This window comes from Lonchura striata, chromosome 15, assembly GCF_050655825.1.
Source record: "Lonchura striata isolate lonStrDom1 chromosome 15, ASM5065582v1, whole genome shotgun sequence".
Taxonomy (NCBI): Eukaryota; Metazoa; Chordata; class Aves; order Passeriformes; family Estrildidae; genus Lonchura; species Lonchura striata.
In genome coordinates, this window is record NC_140717.1 from 9,076,349 (window position 1) to 9,093,966 (window position 17,618).

The window sequence follows — 17,618 nt, forward strand, 5'->3', positions numbered from 1 at the left end:
TCAGAAATTTGTATGAAATGCTCTTCTTGAAGAGGAATGATATATAGTGAAGTACTGTGCTTATAAACAGCTTAAATCCCCTTTTCTCTATGATTTTAATTGGAATGTGCAGGAAGAAAAGGTGCCTGCAAGCAGGATAGGTTTTATGTAATGATGAAGAAGAAAATGAATTCTAGTGGGCAAATATAAATAGGCCCCAGTTTATCTGCTTAGGGAGGAATTGCTTTTCTTGCTCCTTCATATGTAACTAAAGAGAAGTTTAGACCAAACAATCTTTTCTGATTATTTGTGTGTTTTATGGAGTTCATGATATCTTTTTAAATTCTTGGCAAGGTTGTGCTTGGCAACTTAATGCAAAAAACCCACAACAGCCTTTGTTGCATCGTTTTGGATAGTAACTTACTCTTTTCTACATTCCACTTGTTCTTCAAGTATTCAGCAAAGCATTTTGATGCTAAAGAAGAAATTAAATAGCCTACACAGCTTTTTAATGGTTGATTTTTGTACCATGCATAGATAGTGAAGGAAATATCTTCATTAAAGTAAATTTAAAACAAAAAAAAATATCCATATAGCAGTAAAGAAATCAGATTTTAAGGAATAGAGAGTCTGTGGGGTAAAGATGGCCTTTTGCAAAAGGGCAGCATAATTTTTCAAATGTCCTAATTTGCCCTTTATGGAAGAATGTAGACTTTGATGATGTTATCTTAATTGAAATATAAGTCTTGAATCTGTTCTTGGAGATTTTTACTTCTGTATTTTATGCTGTCAATGCATTCTTTTCTTCAATAGGCCTGTTGAAGAGGAAGTGGTAGACAAGGATAGAATCCTCCAGCAGAAAGAGGCTGAGGTAAGAGGAACTTTCTACAACTTGTTATTTAATATAACATGCTAGGTTGCAATTTCAGTTTTCTGTATTATCTACTGCCTGTGGCAGGTAGGATTGGAGTTGTGCAAAATGACAGGCATAACCTGACCATACAAGTGGCCCTTACAGTGTTTTGTTTATAGTCGCTTGCATTGTGGATGGGAGGCAGTGTGTGCACTATTGGTTGTAGGCAGAATGTTTATCATTTTTGTTTGGGTGCTAATTTTCCATAAGGATATTTGCTATTTTAAGTATTAAAATCAATTTATGTTTGTCAGCTACACATGCTGCCTGCTTTGGTGGGATAGACTGACAATCTTATGTCATTTCAGATGTGCAGGTGCTTACTGCAAGCACATTACCAGTAAATTTATTCTTATGTCTTGTGGCTATGGAGTAGAAGTAGGCTCTTGAGTCTTAAAAAACCCATAATTAATACATGTGTTTTTCATCTTAACCTTGACTTACATCATAGGATTTTTGTTGTGTCTGTCAGTTTATGAAATTGCTGTTTTCAAGCCCTGATTTCTCACTCTGTTTCCAAGTTATTGCTAGGCCTTTTAACTTAGTATTTTTATGTTGAAGTTGTAGAGACTCAGAAAAATTTAGCCTGATATTTAAATTCTAGCAGTATGCTGCAAGTGCTTATGCTACTTTCAGTGTGAAAACTGAAGACTCGCTGCCAATTGTAAGGTAGTGGGTTTTTTCTCTTTTCTCTTCTTTTATCCAATTCAGCCTGGATCCACATTCATAACTGCAGGAAAGATCATTGCACATGTGCACTGATTTGTAATTTAAAAAAAAACAAACTACAAATAGTTTTGTGTGTTTCTGAGGTGGAAAATTGACTCCCATACATGGAAATTTTTGAAATTTACTTTGGTCTGTACATTTCCTTTTCTCCTTATAGCATCCATATTTAAAAATAGTTGACCCTGGTTAGCTATTGGCTAACCCTGCAAGTTGATATAAATAGGAAAAAATTTTCCTATAAGGAAATACAGAAGCAGCTGATTATCACCATAATTAGTAGTTAATAATATGAATTACTGGAAATTGAGTGAGCTGCATATTTATCACTATATAACTGCATTTTGGCAGCATGAGCGCACTTGATGACTGTGCAAATACAAGAGTGGAACTTCTGCAAGTGCTCTCTACACAAATTAACTGCCTCCCATTTACTGGGGCATGTGCAAAGCAACAGGAGCACATCAGCTGATAGCCAGCAATACTGAATGCCTCAAAAAAGTCAAGAGCATTTTTTGAAAATATTGTTTGTTTTTCTATTTTTTTCTTAATGATTCCAAGCAGAAAAGTAAATTTAAACAATTTGAGTCATAGCTGTTTCTCCTGTTATTTGAACTATGTAAATTCATACCTAGTAGTTAAGTAGAATCTTGTGTATTCTTGTAGAACTGTTTGTTTTAAGACCTGTGTCTGAAAAAAGTCTCTTATAAATAAATATTTTCTCTGGAAAGTGTTCGTATGACAGGCACTATATATATATGTGTGTATATATATTAAAAATATTTATGCATTGACACAGAGTGGTCAAAATAGACCAATATATAAATATGTAATGTGTCTTTTATATAATATGGCTTAAAGGGATGAAATTTTGAATTTCTCAGGGGACAGACTTTGAAAGTTTCCTCTGGGGCTAATCATCTCTGAATAATTGCTGCTGAAGTTGCGGGGGATTAGGTTAGAACTTGAAAAAACAAATACATTTTTAACTTCTGCATTCTATTGTTCCAAAGAAATCAAGAGGCTTTGCTGAATCTTCTGTAGATAAGCTGGTATGAAGTCCCTTCATCTCCAGATCATCCCTAAGGTTCAGACTGGGAAAAATCTGTGGAGGAAAGAGGCACAGAGGAAATGGGCTTGCATTCCATGGCCTTCACAGAGAAAACAAATATCCATTTCCCCTCCTGTTCTGCATTCCCATCAGTAACGGTGCTTGATGTTCTATTTACAGTTTTGTGAGGTTTATATAACCTTGGAAGGAATGAATGCTTGAACTAGTGCCAGGATCATCTTTATCAAGGCATCACTTTGGCTAAATGGTCTTTTATTATGCCAAAGGATGTGGTCCCCAGTTCAGCCAATTTGTGATTGCTAATCTGTCATTTTGGATTTATTGCTTAGTCTCATTGTGCTTTTGCTCATTTGCAAGTGATAACCTGTTTTTTTAGAGCTGGAAAATGAAAACAGGCATAAAGATGTTCTTGCTCCTTACTGTAAATATGATGCAGAACAGATTATTTTGATGTTGTAGTGTAATGGGCACAAACTTAAAGTTTATAGTTTTGTGCCATATTTTTCCTACTCTGAAGATGTCTTGTCAATAAAAACCTTTGAAGGTTATGACAGGTAGTACTTCCATGAAAATTGTTAGTGCTGTGATTACATGAAAACAGCAAGGAATAAACTCCTCTGGGTTTCTCTAGTGAGCTACCCTGAGACTTTGGGCAAATCTTTCCACACTTCTGTTTCCAGTGGAGTTGGTCAGCAGTGGGCTGTATGTAGCAGAATGAACACAATGTTGACCTTGTTTTCTCTCTGTCCTTCCACTTTCTGAATGTGTGTAACCCTTGGTAGATGAAATAAAGAGCCCTGGGTTAGTGTGGGAGTCAGGAGGAGGAGCAGCAGTGGGGCTGCCAGGCTGGGGGCCAGCAGTGGCCCTGTGGGGAGTGAGGATGGGACCAATGTGTGCAGGTAACTGCCTGCTGCTGCTGGGGTTTGGGAAAGCATTGTCTTGAGAGGAAGGGGCAGCCTTCCATGGGAAGAGACAGCATGACTGCTGATGAAGACCTGCAGATCTGATGGAAATAAAAACAGCTCTAAAGTTTAATATTTTATGGGATGTTACTGCCCAGTGCAGGGGCAGAATGCTTCAGCCTTGCCTTGTGAAGTGTGCAGTCTTAGTCCTGGAGAACTTCCTAAGAAGAAAACCCCAGTTAGCAATGGGAATCTCTGAGGAATTACAATGCAAAAGTTTGGTGCCTTTTTTTTTTTTCTTTGAACAATTGCTTTTTTCTTGTTTTTAGCTGTTTTTTGAAGGAACAGTTCCTTCACTGTTCTGAAGGAACAGTGCATGCACAGCTCAATGACTGTGGCCTGAGTTACTTCTGCTCTTTGTGAATGTGTCCTATGGAAGATATTTATCTTAATGGTAGCCCTATTTTTAAATTATCAGGAATATTTTTCCTGTTTTCAGTTAGCAAAATTACTTGTGTTCTTTGGTATTGGAAGTATTTTTAATCAAAAGAATTCTTGTGGGAACATTCGCTAGAAAATCCTTTGTCTGCAGTTTTCCATCTTCCCTCTTCTTGCAGCATCTTCACTTATGCCTTTCTTATGTAAAAGCATGGGCAGGAATAATCAGACTTGCTAGAGGAGAAACGTATCAGTGGGAAGTAAATACTGTTAATTTATTAATATTTCTCCTCCTGTGATACCTGCATATTGGTCAATGAGAAGCTGTTCATGTTGTTTAAACAGGAATAGTGTCTGTTGGTATTATATGAAATTCTGTAGGTACCCCAGAGCTGTGTGTCTGTGGTTTCTGTTAAGGGTGTGGAGACTACTAACCACATGTATGGTTCACTTTTAAGTCTATAACCTTAGCTCTCATTTTAAATGTTTGTTTCCTTTCTGATTTGCTGCAGTAGTTACATGATCGTTTGAACTAAATTGTAAACCTGACATAAGTAAACTAAGGGTCATTTATACCAAGGTTTTGTTTATTCTTTTGCCTTTTGTTATCCGAGAATTCACAGGAATTATTTGTTGTAACAGATTTCCAAACATTGTTTCCTAGTTTCCTTCCACTCATGATATGCATTGGCCCTATGCTGTCATGTTGTAGCATCCGTTCTTTAGGGGCTGAACACAAATGTATCAATGCTGCTCTTGCAAGTGAGAGGACTCTGCTGAGCAAGATCAAAGTCACTCTCTGCCCTTGTTGCTTGCAGTCCCCAGCAGCAAAGGGAATGTAGATGTTGATATGAGATCAATTTAAGTCTTTTGTGTGATTCTTTTACAGTCTTCTTTATTAAGAGCAGAGGGGTTTTTTTGTCTATTCAGTAGGTCCAGTAAGGGGACCATGAGCTGGTTTTTTTTTGTAGTGTAATGTGGAGGAACAGCTCTTGTATCCTGTTCTCTACTCAAAGATGAATTTTTGAAGAGACTGGTGTGGTTACAACTTGAGTATAATAGAGCTTGATTCCCTTTTTTTAATTTTCAAACAATATGCCTCATTTTTTTTACAGACCTTGTGCCTGAAAGGTTTTCTACTGAATTATTCTAAACTAGCTTCAGAAATTTGCCATTCCTTGCCTAATGGAAAAGACTGAGACTTCACCAGTAGGTCTCAAAAACACCACATGAGGATGGAAAAGGAAAATCTTTTACACTCTTAACACTAGAGCAGAGTAGGTTTCCTTGGGCTTTTGTGTTACCTTATCTTTGTGTCATATGCAGCATCTGATTTATTTTGTGCTATGGACATATTTTTATCAGTTAAAGTTAAGGAAATTCAGTTCTCAATTCTGTATTTAAGTCTTAAAATATAATGTTGGCTATTAGCAAAAATCTGCATTTGAACAATCACCATAATATGTGTGCAGCAGTATCTCCCCCTGTGATTACTGAATGGTTTCTATTTTGGGAATGTTTCATGGCTCAGCTTGGAGTGCTCTTGGGAAAGCTCAAGTAGGAGAGCTTACAAAAAGCTAGTTTTATTCTGATGGTAGATCTGCAGTGAGAAAGTTCAAAAGACCAGGTGTCTTACATATTTACAAGTTGATCTTTGAAGCTTTTCTTTTTTCTTGTATCATGAAATCAATGCAGCACACATTTGGGGAACTTTCTTCTTCTTTTTCCTCCTTCCTGCAACATTATGCCATCTTTTTGATCAGAAGCTTTTTGTTTTAAGTACTGAGCAGAAAGATGCAGATGGGTTTATAATAATCCTCACAGACTTAACTGTATTTTATGCTGTTTTTCATGCTGTTCCCGTGCAAATTTCCTTTTGTCAGAGGGCATCTCTGCAGCAGTCACAGGAACCTGAATTAGCCTCTCCTGAACCCTGTGCTGCAGCAGCCAGAGGATAAGTACATAAGCCAGCGAGTTTTTAAAAAGCTCTGGTACTGCTGGCTGTGCTGCAATCTTTTTTACTCTTTAGTTAATCTTCCTAAATCTGTACCTAAGTGCAGGCAAGAAAAAGTGATATAGGCACCTGCAGTTAGTTTTTCTTGTTCTGTGATGTTTCTTTCCATTTGTCGGATTATTTTAAACAAAACAGAACAACAGCTCAACACCACATGCATATATTCTAGCATTTGTCTCAGGTTCATTTGTATTGAACCTGGTGGAGTAACAAGAATCACAATAGTTAATGTGGCTTACTGGATGAAAATAGAGTATAATTGTTTAAACAGAGTGCTTTATCAGTTTCCCCCTTGAAAATAAACGAAAGCACTTCTCTACATAAATAAAAAAAGAGAAATTGCTATACAATCCTCAGATTTCTACATGATCTCTGGTTTGAGGTGTACTCATAGGTTATATAGCGTGCATGGAAATAGCAGCCCATTTCCTTCCCACTTTGTAAAATGGGGCTCTTGTTGTTCTGTATGTGGAGCTTCCCCACCTGCATTTGGAAGGAAGTACCCAGTCATTTGTGAAGCAAATTAGAGGTATTTGCATATATACTTTGAAAATCCATATTAGTGTTCTTTCTTCTGTCTTAGGAACATTTGTTCTGATTAATTTTTTTTTTTTTTAGGAAAAACAACTAGCAACAAAGCATTATGTATAAGTGGCCTTTTATTAAATGGAAACCAACTTTTAAGTGTTACAAGAAAATGCCTTAAGAAAACAGTTTTTTCCAGGAAAAGTAATTGTTTAGATGAAAAAAATATTAGTGCTTAATATGTTTAGTCTGGCATTCCAAATTTTATAAACATCTTTTTATTTCTCTTTTGAAATAGCTTTTTAAGTCTTGTTTTCATGTTTTGCTGTTACTACTGCTAAAAATTTGCAGAGTTCTCTGATAGTCACAGGATGAATGTTCCTACATGATCTTATGCTTTGAGCACCTGTATCAGAACAAAGCTGCTACACTCAGATGTAGCTCTGTGCACACCTAAAGGACATGCTTTCCTTATTATGAGTTAAATGTTGATTCATAGGTCTGCAAGCATAGCTGGCTTCAAAAGATTTGGATTCTGTTGCTTAATTTGCCTTATAAGTATTACAAATCTTTCATGAAAGTTAGATGTGCTGAACTGAAGGATATGAGATGGAGAAAACCAAAGTATTCAGTTATGTGAATTTCTGTGAAGAGGAAAATAGGATCTGTATTCTGCATGGGAAAAAAAAAAGTTTTAAGGTTCCTGGATTTTTGGGCTCCTCGTGAAATTGCTGTGACCACTGGGGTGTCTTTCTCTTCCAGCTGCGCCGCATGCAGGAGATGATTGCCCAGATGCAAGCCCAGATGAGGATGAAGCCTGGTGATGACTAAGGTGTTTAGCATCTGGATGCATCAGGTATTGCTTTTCTGACTTGTTTTCACCTCTTACAGAAGATTTTGGCAATGATTGTTGTTAATTTTGTACTTTGGCCGTGCATTTACTGTATGTAATAGGAAAAAATGATGTCATGATTAGACTAGAAAAGATATATTCCAGTGTTATCTTCCAGCTGTTTTTAAGACCTGTAAATCCTTCTCTTCAGTGCCTTACTTTTGGATCATCAGGCTTTGCTTCTGTTAGCACAAGTTGGTCAGAAAATTAATTTGATACGTAAACAGACGATAGAGTGTTTTGAAGTATGTAGGCTGCTGAGATTTTAACAGTTTTCTCAAAGAGCCAGACAGAATTTTGTTCAGTTGTATTGAATACATACTCCCTTTATATGTATGATGTATTAGGGGAGATCAGAGTGAGTGAAGAAAAAAATTCCTGTAGCACATATTCTTTCTTCTGGTAGAATTTTTCTTTTAAATGCAAGAACAAAAAATGGAAGGATATGAGAAGTCTTATTGCTTAATACTTCAGTTTAATACTCTAGTTGTGATTGCTGGTCTTGTGGAATGTAAAGCTTGAATAAAATGGATTATATTATCCCTTATGACCTTGTGTCAGCTGCCAACATTCCAAGCCTAAAATAAGGAGATTTTTTGTTGCCTTTATTTGAACCTTTAGTCTTCCTGTTTACATAAAAAGAAGAAAAAAATAAAGAAATAAACTTCTTCACTGGATTCTCGCTTAAGCAGAAGTTGATGGTTTTACTGGTATGGGCACTGTTATCTTTGAGTGAAATACTTAAGGGGAAATAAGTAATTCAGTCCCAGGTTTCTTACTGTCACAGTTTCAACTGTTGCAGATGGAGGAGTCTTCACATCATGTCTTCCAATTTCCATACTAAGATATATTTTCCCAGAGTTGGAAATCTAAACATTGAGGAGAATTTTGTGGCTGACCACACGGTGTTTGTGAAAGCAGTGTCTGACAGAAAGCTCTCATTCCCTGGACAGGAGCTGGTCATTTTGCAGCCTGTTCAATATTGTTAAATACTATAGTCTGAATTGAAGGTTCCAAGTTTTCACTGTGATTTTGTTGTCATGTGGCCAAATTCTTACCACTTGTAGAAATGGTTATTTGGTGTAGGAACGCTTTTTTAGTGTAAATTACTGTTACTATTTTTTGCTAAGGAGCTCAGTTCTTTGTAGGAGTTAGAACTCACATGGCACTTTCAAACTGATACTCAATAAGAAAAACACACCATAAGTCTACCCTTGTCCACAGTTGTTGTTGGCAGGGCAGAGGATGGCAAGGGGTACAATTAAATTGAGATTTCTTTCCTCAGTTCCTAGGTGCTGCCTTTGCTGTTAAATCAGTATCTGAGGGTTGATGGGATGTAGTATTCCCACTAATGGTTAGCCAGAAATGGCCCCAGAAATGGCCCTGTGTTTCACAGCTTCTGGCAATACTGGATATGGTAATTTTAAAAAGGAACTGGTGCATGGTTTGTCCCTGGCTGAATTTGCAGCCATGGCTACGTAAGTAAACAGAATCCTGAGCATGCTCATGTCTGTCCAAGGGAAATGTTCTTTTGTAGATACCTCACCCTGCTAATCTGGAGTGCAGCTTGGACCACTCTGTATGTTAAGCAGGAGACTTTGCAGATTTAACCGAGTGTTCCCATGGTCTTGTTGTGATTTGAACTAAACCTTGAGATGAAGTTAATTGGGCTGAAATACTTGAGTGTGGATGATTTTGAGAAGGATTTCAATGAGATCCTCATACGTGGAGGTCCTGCTGTTACTTTGGAATTTGCTAAGCTACATTTCTGCAGCTGCTGTGAAAATCATGTTTAACAGATTGCTTTCAGGAAAGATTTTGAAGTTCCAGTTTTGTTACCCTTAAGAGAGAGAGTGAAAGATAGATTGATTTTTTTATTGTTACCCCATATGCAGTCAGAACTGCAGATGCAGTCCTCCTAAACCAGGATGTTGCTATATGATCCTGGCAGCATGTGGAAAGGAATCCTCATCCAGAGCTTAGCCTTAGGGAAGTTTCTCTCATGCATGTTAACTGATTTTGCAACTTAGGAGGAGTGATGAGTTCAGCCTCCACCATTCCCATCAGATTTATTTGCCATATTTTATTGAAATCACTATTTCTAGAGAAACCAGGAAACTTGTAATTAACACCGTGGTTAACAGAGCCAAACTACCAACACATTTAAATGTAGTTGATATTAATATTTTTGTTCTACTGCAGTTTATCTTGAACATCTCTTGTTCTAGTTTCTAGTTTCTAGGTTCTAGTTTTACAAGAAATTTAAAGGATCACTGAAAGCACAGTCTCTCCTCCCATTGCTCTTTTGTACCTTTACTTTGTGCTGAGAAAAATATGTGACTTTATAGACAGAGAGTTTATGTAAAAATTAATGTTTTCCCTTTTATTTTGGATACATATTTAATTTTTGTGTTTTCTTCAAAAGTATCTTAAAATATTTTCCCCTTCATAAAGCACAGTTTTCAGGTATTTTGGGAAAAGTGGGGTGTGGTATGGTATGAAGACCTTCATAGTTAAGAGCTGGAGAATAAACAGTAGGGTAATGAAATGTGTTAATATCCAAATATGTGAAATACCCACTTCTGATTTCAGTTGTATTTTGGAGTGGGGAGGAGATTGCTGAATTCTTTGAGGTTTTCTGGGAGGAGCATTGCATAATGATTAAAAAGTGCTAAACTCAAATTCTTGCAAAAAGGCTGACAAGTCTGTGTTACCAGAAAGTACTACACAGATGGGATGACTGGAAGATCTGGTTTGCCTTATCCCCTTTGAATAGGGTCATCTTTAAAGGTTTTATGGAAAGAGCAAAGAGAGCGTTCACTTCAAGAAGTTTCCTTTACTTTCAAGGCTGGAGTAAGAGAAGACTAAGGAGAGTGACAAAGGCAAAAAATTAGATGCAGGAAATACATTCAAAGTTTCCAAAGATGGCAGACAGATTTCATGCTGTGGAGAAGTAGAATCCTGAAAGGGAATGAAGATGAATGCTGGTGAAGACTGGGTTAGAGGTAGGAAAGGAAGATGATTTTGGCACACTGGTCATTCCTGTTTGCAACTGCAGTTTCTGACAAAAGCCTGTGAGAACAGATTGTGGTGATTAAGATCTTTTGAGTGCAGCCCTGACAAAGGTGTGTTGACCTACACTTTTGTCTCTTTCGTCTAAACATTTAATGGCTTCTGTGTGCAACTAGTGCAGGTGGAGCAGGCAATGAGAGCACAGCTAGACACCAGAATATTCTTAGAATAAGCAGTAACATTTTTTTTACCCTGACTTTTGATATACTCCCCTTGCTAATCTTTCTCGGCTTTGTTTTTTCTTGTAAAACACAAGACACTGCTATAAAGTGTAGGAATATATTGGTTCTTATATTTGACAGTTCACATGAAGGATTGAAGAGAAAGATGGGAGGAATAAGATAGCAAAACCTAAAACATGTTCAGTTTTATTTGGGTACTCAAATATGAAATGCTTTTGAAATAAGCCTGCAGTAACTCCAATAGCATATTTACTAGTTTCTGAATTTGATGAGCAATTATTATGAAAAGCTGGAATAATTATACCAAGTGAAATGGTTATTGGTGGATGTTTCTTCCTTTTCCTTCTGTGCTTCTCAAAATGTATCTCTCTGCAATCTGTTTTCCTCTTGTTATTCTTACAAATCTGATTTGTCTGTCTTCACTCAGTTTCAAGATCATACTGGGACAAATCAGTAACAGAAGCCAGGCTGTGGAATGCTAATACAGCCATCTGGAAATGTAGTTATAGTTAGGGAAATATGTTCAGACAAAAAAGAAACCGAAGCATCTTGCGCTTAAAATATCTGTAGGATGTTGAAAATTCTTTTAGTATAGCTTGTGATTTCCACAAGTATTTTAAAGCCTCCTGAGCACATTAACTGGTTCTTGATAAGAACAGTGCTAAAGACACCAAACAGTTCCTTTCTTCTACCAATGAATTGACATCATTTAACAGAACAACACAAAGCACTGTCATAGCAACCAGCCTTCTAAAATGATGCTGCTGAATGCTGAATTGATCTGATGACAAATGTCATTTGAGGATGTAGAGATGATGTCGTAGTTTTTTGGCAGCTGAAATTGAGAACCTAGGGAATGTGAAGGTTGGGCAAATTTGTAGTATTTGTAACAACTGCCTGGCACTGCCAATGGATGTTTCTCTGGCTAGAAACTAGACCAGGAAAGTGCTGTCAGTGTCCAGCTCTCCTCAGTTCTTTTGACTGTGGAGTTGTTCAGCAAGCCCTGCATTAATGGGCTGGCACAACTTTTTCCACCTTTACAGAACAGACTTCTGTTGGAAATTTTATGGTAACATGGGGAACCTGAAAATGTATCAGGGCCACTTTTTCCTAAAGAAACAGAGGAATATTTGTAATAGTTTTGAAGCTTGGATCCTGGTATGTAGATGTGACTCTGGTTATCACCCCTATTGACATATTTAACTGATGAGCATTGGTAATCAGTTTAAAGGCCAATTTTGTAACTTACTGTGAACTTGGCTGATGATGTTTGCTGTGGGGAAGTCTGAGGTCTTGCTACAGAGTAGCAAAGGAAAGGAAACAAATTTGAAGCAGTGAAGTCGACAGAGGGTGACTGAAACACCAGAAAACCAAAATGTTTGGGGTGTGGTGATGAACCGAGTCAAAACCTACAGCAGAGTACTGGCGTCATCCAGTACTCCTCTGCCTTTTGGAAAGATGCCATTTCTCAAAGTTCTTGCTGATGATGGGACACTCGAAGGGCTGTAGTTATCATAAAATGGGTGCTATTTGAAGAAAAACAATTGAATTGAGTGAGAAACTGTAGCTGCTTATCAAGCAAATTTCTCTCATTTGGAGTTCAGAAGGGAACACAGGGGTGCCAAGTCACTCTGAATTGTAGTGGTCTTCTGGGAAGAGCTGAGGGGGAGACAAACCCATTTCCTTTACAAGGTGTTCAAAATCTTCATAAATACAGGATTCTGAGCTATGTGACCACAGGATCAGGTGCAGGTGTATGTAGTACTTGCTAGTTATGCTGCTTACTGAGAGAGTTTTGTTTTAATGGCACACTGGAGAAATACCCTCTTTATTCAATGATGGTATGACCTCATGTTGCAGATGGAGGCATTTGTTAACTCTGTGTTGGTGAAATGAACATGGGGGGCTGTAAGGTCTAGTAAAGCTAGAGGTCAAACTTGTCAAGAATAGTATTAACCTAATTGTATCATAAAATATTGCCTTACAAGATGAGGAAGAAAGAGCAGTAAAATGAATCCACGTTAAAAGTACACAAGCATACTTTGCCCCAAGTGTGTTCTGCAGCTTATAAAATGTGGGTATCATGTAGCTAATGTTGCTAACATCAATGCACAGCTGTGCTCAGAACCCAAGCCTTCATGTTTATTGGAAATTCCAGTCTTTTTGTGAGTCTGAAACATGAATTACAGTTTTTTTCTTGAGATATCTTCTGTAACAGATTAGAGTTGGGCAGGCAGTGGCAGAAACTTGGTTTAGTTTCTCTTTCCAACTCAAAGTAGCAGTGTAGCACAACAGGCTGAGTTTGAATTTGAGTATTGAATTTGCTTAGCAATTTATGGACTATGGCTTTAAAGCCTTATTGCTTGCTTGCTTGTTTTAGTTGTTATTAAAAGTGATGGGCTCCTTAAAATGAGAAGGATTTGTGTATTGAACAGAACTCCAGTGAGAAGGGCAAAGAGCAAAGCACGTTGCTCTTTATCCCCACTGCAGTCTGGATGAGTGTTACAGTGTATTTTACAAATAAGTTGGCACAATAGTGTTTTATAGAATAATTCTATTTTCTCCAGAAAAGAGCATTTAGATTAAACTGATTTTTTCTGTAAGGAATGAGTTTTTTTGGGACTGGAGAATTTGAGGTGTATCCCCCGAGTTCCAAATCTGACACAACTTCTTAAGAAGGATTCAACTTTCAGGGAAAGCTGGGATTCTGCTTTCTTTGTAGCAGCCTTTTTGATTGGCAATAACTATAGAAATAGTCAAAACTGGTAGTTATTTTTGAAATTACAGACCAGTATCCCCCTTTTTTTTTTCCAGTCACAGGAACACTGCTGTATGAATGCTTGAAAAAAATGTCTGCTTTCCTGCTTTACCTTAGCAATCAACGTTGGTGCATGATGTCAAGTTTGCTGTTTACTGCTAGCCCTGTTTCGCTGAGTGGTTTGTTTCCCTCAGCAAGCAATAATGTTTCATAGAACAGGCCAAGGTCGATGTGTTGTGTGCAGGACTGTTGAGAGGAGCTGTAACACTCTCCTTGTGTTCTTGCAGCCTATGGGTGCCTAAGAAACTATGTAGCTAAAAATAAGTTCTCATTTAGAAGCTCTTATTGGACATTTGGAATAAATATTTAGGACCAAACTGCTCAGCTGATCTAATTGTAATGCAGGTGCCTGTGCTGCAGGAACTGAAACTCCCCATTCCCTAGATTATGCTGCTTTGCTCAGAGGGGCTCCAACAGCCCCAGTGCTCTGACAGTGCCGAGAGTTTGTCCTTTCTAATGCTCTGTTTTCCACTTTTGTTCCAGCAGCATACGGTTCTCTAAGTGGATGGGTGCTCTCTTTTCTTTGCCCGAGTGGTAACGTTCAAATGCAAAAGCTGGATGCCACAGACCAGGACCTGCGTTAAAACAAACACAAAGTCTGAAGATCGTGTTGTAAAATTGCTTGTTTTATATAATCAATGTTATTCAACTTACCATGTATCTTTTTTGATTCCTTTCGTAACACTGTCTTCATACTTACCAATGTGGTTTTATTATCCTTCTTTTATTATCCTCCTTTTTATTCAGAAACTGCCAAGAGTACACTGTTTGGACTAGTCATTGTGGTGGATTTAAGGAATTAATCATTTATCTGCTAGGTTGTTCTGAACAGTTTCGTGGTTAATACTAAGACTTTGTGGCCTGTTTATGGTAAACGTATGTGTGTTTGCACAGTATTATAACTTTCACCTGCCATTCTAGGTTATTGTGTATCATATCAGTTCTTCAGAACTTCCTCTGTGCTTTTGTTGCTTTGGAAGCTTCATCTCTGGTGATTTGCATTTGTATGATGTATGAGAAAATGTACGAAATGCTAATGATTTCACCAGTGATTGGAAAAAGCTGACTTTCCTAAATTGCCGTGCCTTAACACACCATAAACACTCCACACACCAACAACTTGTGTGGATGCCTCTGGAGGTTTGGCTTCAGGTCTCAAGAATTGATGGCAAAAATTTGTCACAGGCATTTCTATCTGTCAGCTGAGCAATGGCATGTACTGATTTTTTATATATACCATAGCACTACTTTTCATTGAAGTTTTGTAATAAATTGTATGAATGTGGAAAATGTTGATTTTCTTTTTGGGGTGGTTTTTCTTGTTTTATTTTGCCTTTTCAAGCTAATGTATGAAATGCTGTAATGGTGTTGTGGACAGTGCATTTTCAAAGGAATTGTGATGTTTACCCTGGGGTATGAAGGTGTTTTCTAAAATTTGTATACCTGCAAACTGTGTTGATTTCATTTCAAAACAACTTTAAAAGAGTTTTACCTGTAAGTTAGGTGGCAAAACTTCTCATCTATTTTTTTCCAAAGTTCATTAAGCACCTACTGGTGTCTTTAAATGAGTGAATATCTTGGAAAATCTGATCACACACCTTACTTTATAAGTTCAAGAATGTTGTTATTTCCTTTGTCATTGCTGAGTTACAGCTCTCTTCTGCATGCCTTTGTAGTCTTGTGTGTTTTATATATGCACAAGTGTAAATTACTTTCCAAATATGGGATTGAGACACTTTGTCTTTTGTACTAAATTGGGGTGTCTTTCATGTAATGATTACCCCTAATTTTGCTGTCTAGCAATGACTGTTTAATCAGGATAGGATTCACAAATGATTGGCATTACTCGGATGCATATTTGGCTTGCTTGGAGTTGAACTGCATAAAATGGACATTGTATTGTTACTTCAGTGGCTGCTATAATGAAGTTGAAAGAAGAAATGGAGTGTCAGATTTGCATTCACGCAAATTTTCTACCATTTTTATGAAGATTTGAATTTAACCATGTCTGTCCAGAGGGCCAAGGTGAGAGATTTAATGGCAAACTTTTTCTCATAATTTGTTTGCTGTTTTTTGCGCATTTCTTGTTGTTTTTCTTCCAGGATTTTGCATCATGTTTTGTAACCCTTTTAATTATGTGCTGTCCGTTTGTTCTGGTGAAAGTCAGTACAGCCACACCCCTCCTGAGAAACCCAGACTTCAGTTGGAGACCTTAGTTACAAGCTAGATTAGCTCTCTGGGCAAAGGTAGCATGAAAGTTTTGCCTTTCAAAGCCAGCTAGGACAATGGGGAAGCAGACTATCAAAAGCATCTAGAGGAGTTTTTTTCTCTCTTTAAAGCAAGGCACCTAAAGTCACTGTCACAGTTCTTGTATAGGAAGTCTCAGTGAAAAGATTTTTACTTGGTGATACTGAGTATTGATTGATAGTCTGTACTTTCTTTGGGTTTGTGGATTCCAGATGGAGCATTTTGGCTCAAAATTTGAGATCTATTTTAATAATTGTCCAAGAAGGGCTTGTAGAGCTGCTGATTCCATATGTGTGTACTTTCCTTTCAATGTAGTTTTATTTTTTTTTTGCTTTCTACCACTTCTTTGATGTTGACTGATGTTAGTTTTCAGTTACATTTGAACTTGGTTTTGTTAAAATACTTAACAGCTGACTGGGAGAATAGACTTGTTAAGCCAAGTCTTTGTACTGTGGAGCTCTCTGGACAGAGGACACTGGCTAGAGGCTGCTTTCTGACTTTGCATTTCAACTCCTCTAGGTGTTGGCAGTACCAGGGACTTGGAAGACAAGTCCCTTTCTCTGAATTTCATCCTGGCCTTCTCCAGACTGACGTTTTCCAGCAATGGGGCAAAGTGTCCACATATAACTTTTTAAATGACTGTTCAGCAGGATCAAAGAGTATTTGACTGCAGTCCTTTCAGCCTTCATTAGTTTTAAAACACTGTGGCAGACTATAAAACAACTCATGAAAGGCTGATTGGCTCGTTGGTGCCTTTAATTGTGGTGCAGAGTCTCTGATGGTCTGGGGCTTTCTAGCATTTAAAAACAAGGAAATTTGCTGACAATTACCTGATGCATTTTTTTCTGATGCTTTGAATCAATGGCTGAAAGTGAGCTCAGGGTGAGCTAATGTGGTTTTAAAATGTATGTGCCTCGGATTGCCAGGCCTTGGGAGTGTCTCCTTGTTCTGAGGGATGTTTTGAATGAGAAGCTGGAAGAAAGGCCAAGATAAATGCTGTGATGACTGCAAGGATTTGAAAAGTTGATATTGTGGCATCAGTGTCATGTTTGTTCCCAGGCAGGGCAGTGCCCTTCAGTTATGCAGCCATCACCCTGCCAAACTTATCCTGTCCTGTATTCAGAAGACTTTCAGGTCTGATAATTTGCCTCTCCTTGAAATGGGGAAGACATGACCCCTCCCTGCAGCCGTGAAGTCAGGGGAGGGATCTGGGTGTCCTTAGTCTTCACATCCCATTCTCCTTTCTTCTCTGTTGTTTTCTATGAGTTATTCTCATGTCCTGTGCAAGTGCTGCTTTTCATTTAAGTTCTCTCTTGCCTCGTCTTAAAGAGTTATGCTGACAGCTTTTACCTAAAATAACTTCCCATATAACCTCTAAATTTTTTTAATGGAAACAGAGCACACATTCCTAATTCACACAGCATGGTTGCAGTATGATTCAGGACTTCCCACTGTATTTTGAGACGCTAAATCTGGAAACACATTTCCTATATATTCCATTTGTGTTTGGGGTTTGTATTTTTTTCTATACCGTATTCCTCCTTCTCGCTGCTGTCTTTCTGTTCGAGAGCAGGGAGTGCTGCCTTTTATAGTGTTTAAACCTTCAGGGAGGTGTAGCCTGCCCGGCTGCGGGGGGTTATTCCCGCACATCAGCCCGGCCCGGAGCTGTGCTCGCCAGCCGCCGGCACGGCGCGGGGCCGGCGGGGCGGCATCGCTCCGGTGCTGCGGCCGGCGGGTCCCGCCGCCCTGCCCGGCTCCGGCAGCCCCCGGCCCGGCTGTCACCCGGCGGGGGCGGGCCCGGGGCGGGCTCGGCTCCCGGGATTGGCGGCCCCGGGCGG

The 17,618-nt window shown here is 38.4% G+C and overlaps 1 protein-coding gene across 8 annotated transcripts in view; it reads left to right on the forward strand.

Moving 5' to 3' along the window:
* The window catches only part of LOC110478099 (septin-2), a 35,048-nt gene extending 20,225 nt beyond the window's left edge, over positions 1 to 14,823 (forward strand). For 4 of the 8 annotated variants that reach the window (XM_085592711.1, XM_085592714.1, XM_021544542.3 and 1 more), the window contains 3 exons: positions 793 to 850; positions 7,332 to 7,425; positions 14,017 to 14,823. In XM_085592711.1, coding sequence (XP_085448837.1) covers positions 793 to 850; positions 7,332 to 7,400 — 127 coding nt within the window. In that variant the 3' untranslated portion in view covers positions 7,401 to 7,425; positions 14,017 to 14,823. The remainder of the gene's footprint in view (positions 1 to 792; positions 851 to 7,331; positions 7,426 to 14,016) is intronic. The other 4 variants (XM_085592710.1, XM_085592712.1, XM_021544541.3 and 1 more) reach the window with 1 other exon arrangement.
* Positions 14,824 to 17,618: the final 2,795 nt, after the last annotated feature.